Here is a 17,818-nt window from a genome sequence, read left to right as displayed (position 1 = left end):
TAGTATTCTATTCTTTTCAATAAGTATCATTCATGTTTTTAAACAGGTTTTTCAATTTGTGCTGTTATCTTTAAAGAGTGGTGTGTGTGCAGTCTCAATACACACAATTCCAGCACATACTTTACTAGTTAGTTCACGTGACCCAATCCTAATCCTCTCTGAAAAAAGTAGTTCATTTCAGTTTTGTTAAATCTCATCTACCATGTCTACCGACCAAAACAGACCAACATGTTACACTGCAATATCAACCAATATCTGAAAAACAAATAATTTGCCATTAACTTTCCTTCCTGTCCTTTAGCCAACATTCCACTATCCCTTCAATCAGCTTTTACTTTGATATGACTAAACCAAAATTCTGTATTGAGCTGAATTGAGAACAGTGAAGATTAAGGTGCACGGGTTTAACATATGGATTCAGAACTTGCTTCTGATCGCAAACAGGGGTTGTGGTGAAGGACAATATTCAGGCTGGAGGTCTACGACCAGTAGAGTTACAAGAATCTTTGCTGGGACCTCTGCAGCGATATATACATATATATACATTACTTGGACGTTGGTTGGTAAGTTTGCAGATGTCACCAAGATTGCTGGGGTGATGAATTGTGAGGATACCCAGGGAATACAGTGGGATATAGATCAGCTACAGATGTGGGCGCAGAAATGGAAGCTGGAATCTAATCCAAGCTAGAGTGAGGTGTTGCACTTTGGGAGGTCAAGCGTTAAAGGGAAAATAAACAATTGACCTTTAACAGCATCGATGTACAGAGGGGTTTTGAGGCCCAAATCCAGAAGTTCCTGAAAATGGGAACACAAGCAGATAGAATGGTAAAGAAGCACATGATATGCTTGGTTTCATAGGTCATTAAATTCCATACAAAGAAGTTATGATGCTACTTACTCGGACTTTGGTTAGGCTGAATTTGGAGTATGTCGTGTAGTTCTGGTCATCCCATTACAGGATGTGGAAACTTTGGAAAATAGTATAATATTTTGTTCTTCCATATAACCCTATTAGAGGAGGTTTATCAGAATAATGTCTGGATTAGGGGGTAAAAGCTGTCTGGAGAGGTTGGACAGACATGCATTGTTTTCTCTGGAACTCCAGAGCTTTTGGGGAGACAATAGACAATAGGTGCAGGAGTAGGCCATTCGGCCCCTCGAGCCCGCACCACCATTCAATGTGATCATGGCTGATCATTCTCAATCAGTATCCCGTTCCTGCCCTCTCCCCATACCCCCTGACTCCGCTATCCTTAAGAGCTCTATCTAGCTCTCTCTTGAATGCATTCAGAGAATTGGCCTCCACTGCCTTCTGAGGCAGATAATTCCACAGATTTACAACTCTCTGACTGAAAAAGTTTTTCCTCATCTCCTGTCTAAATGGCCTACCCCTTACTCTTAAACTGTGGCCCCTGGTTCTGGACTCCCCCAACATTGGGAACATGTGTCCTGCCTCTAACGTGTCCAACCCCCTAATAATCTTGTATGTTTCGATAAGATCCCCTCTCATCCTTCTAAATTCCAGTGTATACAAGCCTAGCCGCTCGTCTTTCAACATAGGACAGTCCCGCCATTCCGGGAATTAACCTAGTAAACCTACGCTGCACGCCCTCAATAGCAAGAATATCCTTCCTCAAATTTGAAGACCAAAACTGCACAGTACTCCAGGTGCGGTCTCACTAGGGCCCTGTACAACTGCAGAAGGACCTCTTTGCTCCTATACTCAACTCCTCTTGTTATGAAGGCCAACATTCCATTGGCTTTCTTCAGTCTTCTGTACCTGCATGCTTCCTTTCAGTGACTAATACACTAGGACACCCAGATCTCGTTGTACGTCCCCTTTTCCTAACTTGACTCCATTCAGATAATAATCTGACTTCCTATTCTTACCACCAAAGTGGATAACCTCACACTTATCCACATTAAACTGCATCTGCCATGCATCCGTTCACTCACACAACCTCATAGCATCTTCCTCACAGCTCACACTACCACCCAGCTTTGTATCATCTGCAAATTTGCTAATGGTACTTTTAATCCCTTCATCCAAGTCATTAATGTATATTAGCTGCGGTCCCAGCACCGAGCCTTGCGGTACCCCACTAGTCACTGCCTGCCATTCTGAAAGGGACACATTTATCCCCACTCTTGTGTTCTGTCTGCCAACCAATTTTCTATCCATGTCAGTACCCTACCCCCAATACCATGTGCTCTAATTCTGCCCACTAATTTCCTATGTGGGACCTTGTCGAAGGCTTTCTGAAAGTCGAGGTACACCACATCAACCAGCTCTCCCCTGTCAATTTTCCTAGTTACATCCTCAAAAAATTTCAGAAGATTAGACAAGCATGATTTCCCCTTCGTAAATCCATGTTGACTCGGAACGATCCTGTTACTGCTATCCAAATGCTCCGCAATTTCGTCTTTTATAATAGTCTCCAGCATCTTCCCCACCACTGATGTCACACTAACTGGTCTATAATTTCCCGTTTTCTCTCCCTCCTTTCTTAAAAAGTGGGATAACATTAGCTACCCTCCAATCCACAGGAACTGATCCTGAATCTATAGAACATTGGGAAATGATCACCAATGCGTTCACAATTTCTAGAGCCATCTCCATAAGTACCCTGGGATGCAGACCATCAGGCCCCAGGGATTTATCAGCCTTCCGTCCCATCATTCTACCCAACACCATTTCCTGCCTAATGTGAATCTCCTTCAGTTCCTCCGTCACCCTAGGATCTCTGGCCACTAGAACATCTGGGGAATTGTTTGTATCTTCCTTAGTGAAGACAGATCCAAAGTACCGGATCAACTCGTCTGCCATTTCCTTGTTCCCCATAATAAATTCCCCAGCTTCTGACTTCAAGGGACCCACATTTGCCTTAACTATTTTTTCCTCTTCACATACCTAAAATAGCTTTTACTATCCTCCTTTATATTATTGGCTAGTTTACCCTCGTACCCTCGTACCTCATCTTTTCTCCCCATATTGCCTTTTTAGTTATCTTCTGTTGCTCTTTAAAAGAGCCCCAATCCTCTGGCTTCCCACTCTTCTTTGCTATGTTATACTTCTCTTTTATTTTTATGCTGTCCTTGACTTCCCTTGTCAGCCACGGGTGCCTCTTACTCGCCTTAGAATCTTTCCTCCTCTTTGGGATAAATTGATCCTGCAACTTCTGCATTGTTCCCAGGAATATCTGCCATTGCTGTTCCACCGTCTTCCCTGCTAGGGCCTCCTTCCAGTCAAATCTGTCCAGCTCCTGCCTCATGCCTCTGTAACCCCCTTTGCTATACTGTAATACTGACACTTCCAATTTTCCCTTCTCCCTCTCAATTTGTAGAGTAAAACTTATCATATTATGATCACTAAAAAAATTGTTAAATATAGGTTCCCTCATGTATTGGGCAACAATGAGGTGGCTGAGGTAGTGGAAAGGGTGCAAAGTAAACACTAATATGTCCCTATTGTTATTTCTCTTAACCTCAGTGTAGATTTCAAAGAACCTGAATTCTGTGATTAAGTGAACATAAAACATCACAGCATAGGAACAGACCCTTCGTCCCACAAAGTCTGGGTCATACATGATGCCAAAACCAACTTATATGCCTGAACATCATCCATATTCTTCCATTCTCTGAATAACTTGCCTATTTAAAAGTATCTTAAATACCACTGTTGTATTCATCTCCACCATTACTCCTGGCAACAAGTTCCAGTTACTAAACAGCCTCTGTGTAAAAAGATGCTCTTCACATTTCCTTAAACTTTGCCCCTCTGACCTTAAAGCTACGCCCTCTAGTATTTGATATTTCCACCTTGGGAAAAAGGTTCCAATTGTCTACCCTATCAATGCCTCCTATAATTTTATATACTTCTATCAATCTCCGGCATTCCAGAGCCCAACGTTTCCCTGCAGCTAATATCCTCTAATCCGAGCATAATTTTGGTAAATCTCCTCTGCGCCTCTTCCAAATCCTTCTTGTAAAGGGACAACCAGAACTGCATGCAACACTCCAAATGCTGCCTAACCAACATGTTTTATTTTCGTATATCCCAAAACCGAACAATGACATTCTTATTTGCAGCAACACAATAGATATGTAAATATAGTACTCTGCAAAACCCATAATAAACAACAAACAAAAAGTTCAGTTATCAGCCATGATTTTATTTGCTGATCAACCTCAGGCTTGAAGGGCCAAATCCTATTTTGGGACATGTGAACAATCTTATTGAAACGCAAAACCTACGGAATTTGAGAGAGAAGTTGTGATTTTGATGTTTCCTTCTGCTAAACCAGTGGTTGCATTTTCAGAATAGGAGATTGGTCATAACACCCTAAGACATAGGAGCAGAATTAGGCGATTCGACCCACTGAGTCTACTCTACCATTCGATCATGGCTGATCTATTTTTCCTCTCAACCCCATTTACCTGCCCTCGCCTTAATCTTTGAAGCCCTTAGTAATCAAGAACCTATCAATATCTGCTTTAAAAATACCAAATGTTTTGTCTTCCACAGCTCTGAGGCAATGAATTCCACAGATACATCATCTTCTGGCTAAAGAAATTCTTCCATATCTCCATTCTAAAGGTTTGTCCTTTTATTATGAGGATGTGCCCTCTGGTCCTAGACTGAATAAGTCTTTCATTATCCAGTAGATTTCAATAAGGTCCCCCCTCATCCTTCTAAATTCCAGTTTGTACAAGCCATCAAATGCTCTACATGTGTTAATCCAGTCATCCCCGGGATCATTCCTGTAAACCTCGTTTGGACCTTTTCAAATGCCAGCAACATCCACTTCAGATACGATGCCCAAAATTGTTTCAATATTCCAAATGTGGTTTTACCAGCGCCATCTAAAGCCTCCTTGTTTTATACTCTAGTCCCCTCGAAATGAATGCTAATATTGCATTTGCCTTCATTACCACTGATTCGGCCTGCAATCCCATCCCCTCGACTTCCGATTTCAGAATCTTCTACCCATTTTGAAAATAGTCTACATCTTTATTCCTTCCACAAAAGTGCACGACCATACACTTTGTTACGCTGTAGACCATTTGCCACTTCTTTGCCCACTTTCCCAACCTGCCCAAGTTCTTCTAGACTCCCTGCTTCCTCAGCACGATCATCTAGGTCATCATCATCTAGGTCATTAACATACAACGTGAAAAGTAGCGGACCAACCCCTGCAGAACATCACTAGTCACCGGCAGCTAACCAGAAAAAGCCCCCTTTAATCCCACTCTTTGCCTTCTGCCAGTCAGCCAATCTTCTATCCAGGCTACTATCCTGCTTCTAATACTGTGGTCTCCCATCTTATTTCGCAGACTCATGTGTGGCACCTCAAAGGCTTTCTGGAAATCCAAGTAAACAACATTAACTGACTCTCCTTTGTCTCTCCTGCTTGTTGGCTCCTCAAAAAACTTCAACCATTTGGTCAGCCAAGATCTCCCGTTACCAAAAACATGCTGACTTTGACCTACTTTATCACGTAGTTCCAAGTATTTTTACCAACCACTAAAGTTGAACTAACTGACTTATAATTTCCTTTGTTTTGTCTCCCTCCCTTCTTAAACAGTGGAGTTCCATTTCCGATTTTCCAGTCCTTTGGAACTATTCCTGACTCTAGTGATTCTTAAAAGATCATTACTAATGCCTCCATAAACTCAACAGCTATCTCTTTCAGTCCATCTGGTCTGGTGACTTATTCACCTTCAGACCTTTCAGCTTCCCAAGCATCTTCCCTGCAGTAATTGCAACCATACTCACTTCTGCCCCCAGACTTTCTTCAATTTCTGGTACTTTGCTGGTGTCCTCCACTATGAAGACTGACACAAAAAAAATGTATTCAGTTCATCCGTCATTCCTTTGTTCCCTATTATTTTTTCTCCACTGTCATTTTCTAGCAGTCCAATCCATTCTTTCCTCTCTTTTACTCTTTATATGCCTGAAAAACATTTACTACACACTTTTATATTATCAGTTAGCTTACCTTCACATTTCATCTGTCCTCCCCTTATTGCTTTTTAGTTGCCAACCGTTAGTTTTTAAAGCTTCCCACTAATCTTTTCCATATTACATGCCTTCTCTTTTGCAATCTTTGACTCCTTCGTCAGCCTTTGTACAGCAATATTTCACGATTTCTTTGCAAATTATAAAACGCGTTTTTCTCAAATAAAATGGATTTTGCAAGATACATTCTCAATCACCAACAAATTAGTAAAACATGATTTCCCTTTATAAATTCACTGACGCTGCTGAATTATTTTATCAGTTTCCAACTCATGATCATCTCATAGATTACCATTTTTTCCTAACTATCCACTTCTGGTCAACAGATTGTTTTTCACTGTTTTCTCCCTCCCTTCAATTTTTAAATAGTGGGTAATCCTTTCAAGTTTTTTCAGGACTTATTCAAGCTGACTGAGTTTTGGAATTTAAGTAATTTAGTCAGGCTATAAATACAACACAAAATGCCAAAAACGACTGTTTCTCACACTGCAGTTCTTGTGTCGAGACTTTGTTTGATTACGTTGAGCAACAACATTAATAATCCTTGAATGCTAAACTATTTTTATGAATGCAAATAAACATTACATAAAAGGCAAGCCAAACACGACTGAATATTTTGGGAAACAAAGCCACACTTCTGATGCCATTTTATTGCGTTTTGCGTTACCCATTGAAGCAATAATTTCCATCACCGGATAATTGAGTCAACTACTGACATGTACAAGTATCCATTGAAACGTTTCTTGCATTAGGTGCTCTCAGAGTGGCTTCCTGTACACACCAAGCGCAGACTAGGCAACCACTTCAATACCGAGAACTTCAGATTGCAATCCATTTAATTTCCCCTTCCTATTCCCATAACGACCTGTCAGTCAAACATAAACTGGAGGGACAGCACCTCATATTCACCCTTAATATGCTGAACAATGCTTAGATAAGTCAGGGAATGCCTGTATTGCATGCAATCGTATTATGGTGAAAACAAATAGTCTTTAGTTCTACAAGTAACTGTGAACCAGCACAGATCTACTTGCACTTTATTCTGTTTTAAAACTGTTCTAATTTGTTTCATTGGGTTGTTTAAATTAATACTGACTAGCTAATTAATTTATTGCATCGTATGGGAGGCACATTCCCAATCTCGTTGTACCCCTGTACAATGACAATAAAGATATATTGTATTGTATATTGTATTGTATAAATGCTGCTCACTGTTGCCATCAGTCTCAATGAAATTACTACTAAGTTCCAGATTTATACAATCCGACTTTAATTTTTGGACTAACTGAAAGATGCTGCCACATCCATTTAGAAAGGAGTTTCATATCTTGCTGGAATAGGACAGACATCATTCATTTCTTTGGAGATTGTTGAATTTTGAAATGGGAAGGGAAAATCTTTGACGTTTTGTTTTCAGTTAGCATTTTGAAATTATTTGAATGCTCAAAAGAACTTCATATTTTACAATTTTCAGAACTTCTTTAAACAATTTTAATACCTTCTAACTGTGACATTAAAACTATAAAAAAACAAAATACTTTACAAGACAAAGCTCCAGCTCCAATTCCTTTTCATTCTCACCAAGAGTACTCTGTTGACAAAGCCAAAACATTTGCTGCAAAAGACTAATGCTCCAGCAACTCCCTGCTGCTGTAGGCTAATGTGATCAGTCCAGGGAAAAGCAGTAGGCGAATGTGATCAGTCCAGGGAAAAGCAGGTAGGTACCCGACCAACAATTCAATTAAGAAGCCCTTGGAAATTTAGCATTAAATAGAACTCTGACATATGTCAAAGTCTGGGTTAGTGCAATATAGTGGACAGAGAAACTCCCAAAGAGTAGCTTGCAAACTTTCCAGTAATGCACCACTCCTTTCCATAAAGAAAACCTGGACCAAAATGGCCTGGAAATTTATTTCATATCTCAGTGTCAATCTAATATGCCAATGTACTTTTAAACTTTACCTTTTGACGTAGCTGAGAGAACTGTTGCCTCCAAAGGCGTACAGGTATGTAGGTTAATTGGCTGGGTAAATGTAAAAATTGTCCCTAGTGGGTGTAGGATAGTGTTAATGTATGGGGATCACTGGGCGGCACGGACTTGGAGGGCCGAAAAGGCCTGTTTCCGGCTGTATATATATGATGATATGATATGAACAACAGAGACCAGGGTGTGATCCTGACCTCAGGTGCGGTCTGTGTGGAGTTTGCATGTTTTCCCTGTGACTGCATGGATTCCTGCCAGTTTCCACCCACATTGTTGGTTAATTGACCTCTAAATTGTCCTTAGTGTGTAAGGTGCAGATGAGAAAGTGGGATAACATAGATCTGATGTGAACAGATGATGATCACTGGTCATGTGGACTCGGAGGGCCGAGGGCCTTTTACTATGCTGCATGTCTAAATCCTAAACTAAACTTTTGCAGTTTAATCTCCATACATTGTGGTCATTTTAATAAAAAAGATAGAAATTAATTAGTTTTAATCAAATTGATTTTATGTGTTGAAAAGCTATCCAAGATTAGTTGTAAGTTTTACTATCATTTACACAGATTTGTGTTCCTGCCATCTGATCATCAGTCCTACCCATGAAGCTCTTTCAATTACAGCAGAACAACTTCATTCAAAAATTAACTCTTTACAAATCCAATGGCAATTGTTTATCAATTTATGTTCATAAATTGAGGAATTACTAAAATGGAAGGAATCCCTTCTAGTGAATCCTTTCCCGAGATTCTAGAGATACATTAGAATGCTATGCCATTTAGATTCTCAAACTTTACAAACACTTTGTCGGTGCCATGAGATTTCAGTTCCAGTATAATGTGCATTCCTACCTGTCGATTCAATGTACTCCACACACCGTTCAATAAAAGCTGGTACAGGATTATCAGGAGTAACCACTTCTTCAAGGGGAACCCCAAAGTAATTACTCTCCCAATTTCTTCTTGCGGGTAGTGCAGGCTTCTGCCCCTTTGAAAGGTAATTCAATTATGTTTGCATATTTGCATTAAGTATAAATCAAGGTAGAACTTTACAAGCTTTCATTCTTAGCATTTACATTACTGTGACACTTCAACAATATTGCTACTTCTGGAAAAGAAATTTCCAGACATTTATTGAGCTTTTCACAAAAGCAAATTTGAAGAATGTGCTGAAATATTACTCAAATCAGGCTGACATCAGCAGCTTTTCACTTTTAGAAATTACCTTTAAGGTCCAAAGACTTACATATTTAACATACTTGGTCAATCCTCAATTTTTTTTGGAAATAGTTAAAAACAATGCAATTACAAAGAGAAATGATCAAATTATGCAATAAAATCAATATAAAAAGACATCGACACAAAATAACAGTTTGATACCTAAATCATTGTCAGACCATTTTTTATGCTCCTACATAGAAGTGGTAGGACTGAAAAAACAGAACTCATTTTACCAAAATAAATGTTCATACAACAATTTTAGGGCCAGCTTACTCACCCATTCGCCTATGCTGTGCAGTATCAAGTTTCATTATATTTTTAAAGTTATTCACTTTATAAACTTTAATAAACTTTATACTGTGAACGGGACGTCATTTTGATCTAATACTTCTGTGTTCAGCGTCACAATGGGAACCCAATGGGTCATATATGAGATTGTTATTTTGAGATCGCCATTGTGATCTAATACGGCATCACAATGGGGGAGGATTGCTGGGCGCCTGCACGGCAACGCCGGGAGGACAGGCGCCCGTCCAGGCATGCCCCGCGCTTGACCTTCCTCCCGTGCTGCAGCGCGGCGGCGGAGAAAAAAGGTCAAAGATGGCTGCCGGCAGGACGAACATGGCACAGTGCCTTGCAGCCATTCTCCGACTGCTGGCTGCCTGGGACCGGGGTGAGTGGCTCCCCCTCCCCTTTCCTCTCCCCCCTCGCCCGCCCCGGGAGAGACTCCCCGGCTGCCACAGCCTCGGATATACCCTGGGATCTTGCTGTGCGCTTTTGGAGTGGGGGAGGGGAGGGTTCCCCTTGCAGACCAATGCAGGAGAGGTTTGGACCAAATGGGTCCACGGGTCGTCTAGTTACTTCTTAAATATCAGATTGCTTTGCCTAATAAAACCAATTTAGAGTGCAGTTCAGTAATCATGAAAGTTAGTCATTTGGTTTGAATCAGAGCAGCCTGCAATTCGGACAACTTGGTAACTAAAATACATTTGAAATTAAATACTTACCTTTTTGTTTGGCTTTTGTTGCTTTGGTTTTGCTGATTTCTTATCTTTCTTAGGCCTCCTTACATCATCAACTTCTGGATCAGAAGCAATAGCAGGGTTATCAATCCCTGCTTTCCCACAACTATCTGGGGACAGTAAAGGATCTTCCTCACTCCCACGATGGTTTTTCCCTTTCTTTGGCTTGCGTGAAGATGGCCCAGTTTCATCGTCACTATCAAAGCGTTCTCGCCTTCTATAGTATAATCTAGCCTTTCGAAATAGAGTCTTGGATTTGTATTTGTACTTTGAAGGCTTCCGAATTATTGGTTGCTTTGACAATCGATCAATTAAGCCATTTTCTACTTCACCTTGAGAATTATTTCCTCCGATCAAAGTTGACTTTTTTATGATCTTAGAAGTTTTAGAATCTTGGGGGATGGCATATATTTCATCAACCACTCTAGGTTTTAACAAAGAATCTCTTGGGACTGAGTAATTGTCAGTTGGATCTAGATCATCTGGATGGCCAAATGGTGCTCGATTGTTTCTCTTTGGATTCTTACCAATTACTTGTTCAATGTTTTTCACCAGATTTGGATCAAGTTTTCTCACGTCATGCCTCGTAACAATAGGTTTGGGCTTGATGGGTGGAGGCACTTTATGGTTCTCCTGATTAACAATTGGACTGCTATGAACTGGATATTCGGGCCCTTCAAAATCTGATCGATGTTTGGAACGATCATTGGATGATGGAAGCAACTGCACCTCATCCCCAATGGGGCTGTATGGTGGGGGTGCTTCATTGTCATCTTCTGAATCAAGATAATAATTGCAAGCTGGAGAGCTTGCTCGAGAAGACAAGGAAAAGTCCTCACTTGCATTAGTGGATTCTCTGGTGCTGTCATATACATATGAATTTTCAATACAATTTTTCTTCTCCAGAACTTCACTGAAGAATGGTGTGAATACCTCAGTTTGTCTATGATATTGTGATAGAGAATAAATAGCAGTGAATTTTGCAGATATCTCAGTCGCTATGTGCTCACCTTCAGTCATCAACTCTTTAATTGCTTCATTTTCAAAAAAATCAGCTTGACTGTCAGTAACTGCCACAAGCTGAACTGGAATGACATCCTGCACTTCTGCCAAAAAGGCACGGAGCATTGCCATGGAGGCTTTTCGTTTTGCTGAATAAACCAGAATATACCCATGGACTAACTCATCCCTTCGAACACAAATAGATGAGTGGTATGAAAGTATTGTAATCTGGATTCTTTTACGCTTTTCACCAATGATTTTCTCAAGCAGAAGTGAATTACTGTGACCAGGCTGAGCAGCACTACAAAACTGAGATTCCAAGAATGGCGAAAGAATTAAGTCAACATTGAATGTGTCCCCACACATGGCACACATTACAATTCTCAAGTCAGCTTCTGACAGATCTTTAATACTGGGCAAAGGACTAACAATATTCAAGTTGTTTTTCAACGCTTCCAGGAGTCCTCTCAGAGCTTGCTTTATTTGGAATTCATGAAATTTGCGAGTATAGGTTCCAGACGGTACATCGACAAATGGACATTGCAACTTATTGGCAAGTTGCTGTCCTTGAAGTCTTAAAATTGGCAAGTTCTTGCTACCAATGTCTCTCTGGTTTGCTAATATAACCGTAAATGAAAGATTGGCTGTAAACTTGCCTTTCCTGTTTGGGGTAGTTTCACTTCTGATCCGTTCTATGCAATCTGCCATAGAACTAAGTGACTCTGTAGTGTTATAAACACAGAAATAGCCATGAGGTTGATGTACTGTCGTCAGACCAGATGATACAAAAGTGTTGAGATCCACTGGTTGAAGATCCAGTTCATAAATCTTACCATCCAAAGTGTACTCATCATCAGTACACTGCACTCTGATTTCATTGGCTAGTTCCTGTGCAAGCCCATCCCTACCTAAGAGAACAAGGATAAGCTTATCAATATTGGCACTATCCTGATACATGTTTGGCCGATTGTTATCAAACTGTATAAGACTGGTAGAAAGTAATTGTTCCACCTTTAAGTCCATGCAATTCTGACTACTTAGACATGTTTCTTTAGTTGGGTGGTAGACAAATCCTATATGTTTTAATAGAAGAGATTCCCGATCTGGTGCAAGTTTTTGTAAAGCTCTGTATCTTGGTTCTTCACTTAGAACTGTATTAATTTCACTCATTTTGGGTGTTGCATTGAGATCTAGATCATAAAAAAGTTCTGAATGTTCAAAAAGCATTTCCTGGAATTCCTCTTTTGCTTTTTCAACTATTTCTCGTTGATGTCCACTGTAAACCTCTCGACGATCAGCATCAATTATAAACTTGCAAGCTTCATTGTCCATGACAAAACACAATACATCTTCCCAGGGCTTCCCAGGTGTAATGAACTGTACCTTTTCAAGGTGCTTCTTAAATCTTTCTTTCATTTCAAGCCTTCGCCTCTCAGAAATCAAATGTTGCACGTGATTGTGATAAACCTTTTCTCCCTCCGATGTACTAAGGAGGTCAAAGGGAAGTCTTTTATCATTCATATTATCAATGTGGTCAGTTTCATTCCAGGGTGTTTTTTCCAACACAACAAACCAGAGAGGAAAGTCAGGGCTCTGTTCCAAAATACTTTGAGCTTCTGACCAGTTCAACTTTTCAATTTCCTCAAGCTCAGAAAGAAGTATATTAAGAGCTTTTGGTAACAAAGCGATATATTCCTCCCGTCGCTTTCTAACATGTTCCTGTTTGAGCTGTTCTTTGTGCTTAGAAAATGTGTTTTTTGCCTTCTTTGTTCCCTCCAGCGTTACATACTCTTCATAATCAGGGTGATTTTTCAATTTATTACTGATCGTTTTCCAATCTGCATGATAATCTTTTACAGCATGGACAATCAACTTTTCAAACTTGTCTGTTGCTGATGCAACAAGTTGCCTTTGCTGCTTATAAGCATCCAAATATGGAATAATCTTCGGCTTTCCCCGCGTTTTATCCAACAACTGAATTAAAGTAGCAAAGCACAAGTCCACATTCACATGAAACCGTGCTGAAGTTTCTACAACAGGCATGTTTTTTTTGTTGGTTGCAAAAGCCTGCACTTCACGCAGATAGTGATCGACACATTCATCACATTTTGTTGCCGCGATAACAACTGGTTTTTTTGTTTTAGCCAGCTGAGCAACAAGGTTATTCACAAACTTCAGCTGATCATCAAATTTCCTATTGCACCCTTTGCTCACATCAATGCACAAGAGGAAACCATCAATGGTAAGCTTACCATCTGGCATCTGCTTCTGCTCAAAGTCTTGCTCCAAACCCAGCTGATCAGTGCAGATGTACATTAACTTTTCAGCTGATTGCAACTTTGATACAGCTGCTCGTTTTATATATAGTTGTAGGTTTGTGCTCCGATGAGGCAGAAATGTTTGGTCATCAATAAACTCAGTTTGTTCAATGACTTGTACTTTATATTCAGTTCCTTCCTCACTTGTGGGGTTTACGTCACCCCAGAACAGAAAATGGTCATTATTGACAACACGGCCTCCAAAATCAATCGTGCTGAGTACTGAGGTATGCTCTGGGTAATAATCATCAGCTTTTGGGTGCACATATCGATTGCACAAACAGGACTTTCCAACACCACTTGTACCTTTCTCCTTCTCTGTCCCTGATAATCCCACCACACTAATGCTGTATGTTGGGGGACGCAGGTCTTTGTTTTTTGCCATCATATTTTGTCAGTCATCCCTTTAAATTTGAACACAACATTGGAATGTGCTGCTTTATTTTGTAGTAAACTCACACATAAAAGGTCACTGCTTCGATTTGAGACAATTCATACTGGTCCATTTCCATTGAAAATGCATTTTTCTTCTGAATTTTATTTCTATCCATAGCTCCTCAACATTTAAGTTCTGTTTAAAACAAACAAAATCAGTTGAAAGGTTCAAATATTGGAAGAAAATGTCCCAAAAATCAAATCATTAACTGGTAACTTTCATTCAATTGTAGCAAATTCAAATGAAGATGAGCAATCCAGGGAAAAGTTTGATCTACTTCAACAATCTACATGAAATTAAGTAAATATTACATCAAGTACAAAATGCATGGCTGAAATTTGGAAGTGACAAGGAAATAGAACTTCATATAAAATTATAAGAGGCATAATAGTGGGGAAGAAAATTTAGATTTACACCCAAAATACATAACAGCAGGTGATTAATTACTCAAAGGCAAATATGTAATTGGTGAAATGTTAAAAACGAAAATATTTTATTAATGTTTGTTTTATCTGAATGTTTCAGGTGTTTAACAATTTGACTTTTAAATACAGTTCATTTCATTACTTGATAATGGCTACCTCATAGAAGGCAATGTGGTCCTTGAGTATTGGATTCTCGCAATATTTTCAGTTACGTAGTTACAATTTTAGTTAGAATTTTTTCCTTTTAATTTTGCAATAAAATAAAATGCATCATAAAAATTCACTTAAATTTGTTCATCTGATAGATTCAGGTGGACAAACAAATAAGAGGAAAGAAGTCTCAGGTTATAAATTACACGCACAGCTGCGGCAATTTCACCGCAGCCAAAACGTATGGATTGCCGAGCCTCACTCAGTGCGTTATGGCAGGTTTATAAAGTACTATTCTGCTGTACATACATTTATTAAAAATCTCACAGCATTCCATGGAACTTACTATGTCGGATATGTGACTCAACCCGACCAATAAAAAATGGAATTGAACATGGTGCATAAATTGGCAGTGACAATTTCCAGAGCTTCCCTTTTCAGGACACTTTTAAAACACGCAAAAAAAATCATTTAGCGAGTAATGGGCACTCCAATGTCATCTCCAACAGACATCTTCAAAAGGCTTAATACCCTCCCCTAATAAGAGCAGAAATCAGGAATCTGTACATTTTATATACATGTCTATATAAATACTTGTGCGAATCGAATAAACACCAATTCGGTTACATCATCACGCTGCCATTACATATTTTAGGAATTCTTTAAAAACTGGTTCCAGAACTGGTCAGGGAAAAATTAGCTCTCATGACCAACCACCACCTCACCAAAATAAGTCACCCCGCCCCCCTCCCCTTCCAAAAGAACGAGGGGAAATTAATACAACAACAAAATATTCACTGCCGCCACTGAACAATCGCAGCGGTCGAAGAGCGAGTCTGAATGGAAGCCGAGGGGGTGCCTAATACTCAACGTTACATTCCCACTCGCGGGCCCGGGATCACCGTCCTTTCCATTGTATCCGGATTTTCCCCTTACCCAACATGGTCGCTGCCAAGCTGCGCTCCACTCCCCTCCGCGGCCTCCTCCGGCCCGGCTCCTTCCCCTGCCTTCTCGCACCGGGATTAACACAGCCTTTCGTTGTGACTGCAACTGACGTGGTCAGCCGCCACTGCCACTACCATATTTTTTTCAGCTCTCCTCCTCCCATGCCATTTCTTCTTCAAATATATTTTTGATGCTTCGATTTTTTTTTGACCAAACGCCCGGCATCTGCAACACGTCACAGCGCACGAAACAAGTTTCTCTCGCCTGCACTCCTTCCCCCCCTCCCTTCTTCTTTGCTCTTCTCGGCCGAGCGGCCAAACCAAAGTGAAATGGCGGATACCGAACGGGAACAACTTTTCCAGCTATTTGGGCTCCTCCAGCAAACTCGTCTCGTCGCTCCCTCCCCCTGCGAACAACGACAGGAGGAGCAGCCGCGGCACCGCTGCAGTGACGGACACGACGCTCTTCCAACGGCAACCCGGCTCGCGCACAATCGCGACCCCCACGCACGAGACGGGCACGATCCACGAGACGTTCCTGCGCCTCACAACGGCTGCAACGGCGGGAGGTGCTGGCGGCTGGAGGAAGAGCGGAAGCTCCTCCCGCTCTCACCGCGCACAGGGAAACGAAGAGAGGCGGGCGCAACTGTGTAGGTGCGCGTCCGCGGGGCAGTGTTCAGGGGGATTCTTGCGGCGTACTTAAAAATGCGAGAAATCCTTCGAAGTCCGTCCCCATGTTTGGAGGAACGTATGGGAAGCAAGGTACGGCTGTGTCCGCCGCTACAAGTACAAGCAAGAGAAATGGGGAGGCAGCTCCTCGGTATGAAAGTACTCCTCGGTGTTATTTTCCTCCTTTTTTGCCTGCCGTAGATTTGCAGACGTTACGTAGAAACAAGGAACTGCAGATGCTGGTTTACAAAAACAAAAACAAAAAAAGTGTTGGAGTACCTCAGCGGGTCGGGCAGCAATATGTGGAGAACATTAGTACGGATGTCAGGGGTTATGGGGAGAAGGCAGGAGAATGGGATTAGGAGGGAGAGATAGATTGAATGGCAGAGTAGATTTGGTGGGCCGAATGGCCTAATTCTGCTTCTCTCACTTATGACCTGAAACGTCACCTATTCCTTTTCTTCAGAGATGGTGTCTGACCCATTGAGTTACTCCAGCTTTTTGTGTCTATGGATAGGTGACGTGTCGGATCAGGACGCTTCTGATTGCAGAGGGAGGGGAGAAACTGGAAGAGAAAGGAGGGCAGGACAAGGTCTGACATGTGAAAGGTTGATGCAGATGAGCTTTTTTGCTAGGTGGGTAGTTGGACGAAGGCCAGTGACCAGGTGACGTTGTGTAGAATGCAGAGTTGCGAATTGTGATACTAGAGGAAGGAGTGTAAGTGGGAGGGGAGAAGTAGGTACGAGTAAAGGGGTTGGAAGGGAGGGGGAGGATTATGTAGTAACCTAAAATTGGGGAATTCTATATTCATACCATTTGGTTCTTTCTTATGTCAACTACAACAATCAAAAGTGGCAATTGGTGAGGTAAGTCTCTAATTGGGGGTTATCAAGTTGGGATAGTGGCAGGGAGGTCCTGTCACAGCACATTCCCTTCGGACATGTTTGTTGGTCTGTACTTGACCACAAGGACAGAGGTCATTGTCTGCAATGCCCCATCTTTTCATGTTGGCTGCGAAGCGACCAGCACCAGTTCGTAGCCTATTCAGTTGAACCCAGGCCTTCCTGCGGAGGTTGTTGCCTGGAGGGTGTGGTGACCAGGTCTCAAAGGTGTGGCTGGAGTCCTTCTAGGACAGCTAGTGCTGCATTGCTCATTGCATCCAGACTCTCCATTTGGTTGTAAGCTACCCAAGTGGAATATGAGGTTTTGTTCCTCCAGTTTGTGTGGTGTCTCCCTCTGTCAATGGAAGAAGCCCTGGTCGGAAAGGTCAGTGTGGGAATGGGAAGACGTGTTCAAATAGTAAGGAACCAGTTGATCCCATTATTTTTCACTCGCTCCCCTGCCCCCCAGATGGAACAAGGATAGAGTTCACCTGGTCCTCACCTTTCACCCCACCTACCTCCGCATCCGATACATAATCTTCCAACATTTCCGTCAACTCAACATCATGTCGCCACTAATCTTCCCATCCTCGCCCCTATCCATCTCCCACGGAGACTGCTCCCTCCGCAACTCCTTAGTTCACTCATCCCTCCCCACCCAGACTGCTTCCCCGGGCAATAAAATGTAGGAGCTGTAACACCTATGCCTAACCTCCCCCCTTGCTCCATCCTGGGATCCCAACAGT

At 41.5% G+C, this 17,818-nt stretch overlaps 1 protein-coding gene across 2 annotated transcripts in view; it reads right to left on the bottom strand.

Moving 5' to 3' along the window:
• arhgap5 (Rho GTPase activating protein 5) overlaps positions 1–16,168 on the bottom strand; it is a 47,245-nt gene extending 31,077 nt beyond the window's left edge. The window contains exons 1-3 of one of the 2 annotated variants that reach the window (XR_013547737.1): positions 15,515–16,168; positions 10,233–14,138; positions 8,857–8,992 (exon numbers count right to left, since the gene is read on the bottom strand). Coding sequence is in view for 1 of the 2 variants with exons in the window: in XM_078406524.1 (XP_078262650.1) it covers positions 8,857–8,992; positions 10,233–13,955 (3,859 nt within the window). In the remaining variant the exon portion in view is untranslated. The remainder of the gene's footprint in view (positions 1–8,856; positions 8,993–10,232; positions 14,139–15,514) is intronic. The other variant, XM_078406524.1, reaches the window with a different exon arrangement.
• Between the last annotated feature and the right edge of the window lie 1,650 nt (positions 16,169–17,818).

Source organism: Rhinoraja longicauda, chromosome 10 (assembly GCF_053455715.1).
Source record: "Rhinoraja longicauda isolate Sanriku21f chromosome 10, sRhiLon1.1, whole genome shotgun sequence".
Taxonomy (NCBI): Eukaryota; Metazoa; Chordata; class Chondrichthyes; order Rajiformes; family Arhynchobatidae; genus Rhinoraja; species Rhinoraja longicauda.
Note: the sequence above shows the minus strand (reverse complement) of the source record. Positions and strands in the feature narration are given on the sequence as shown.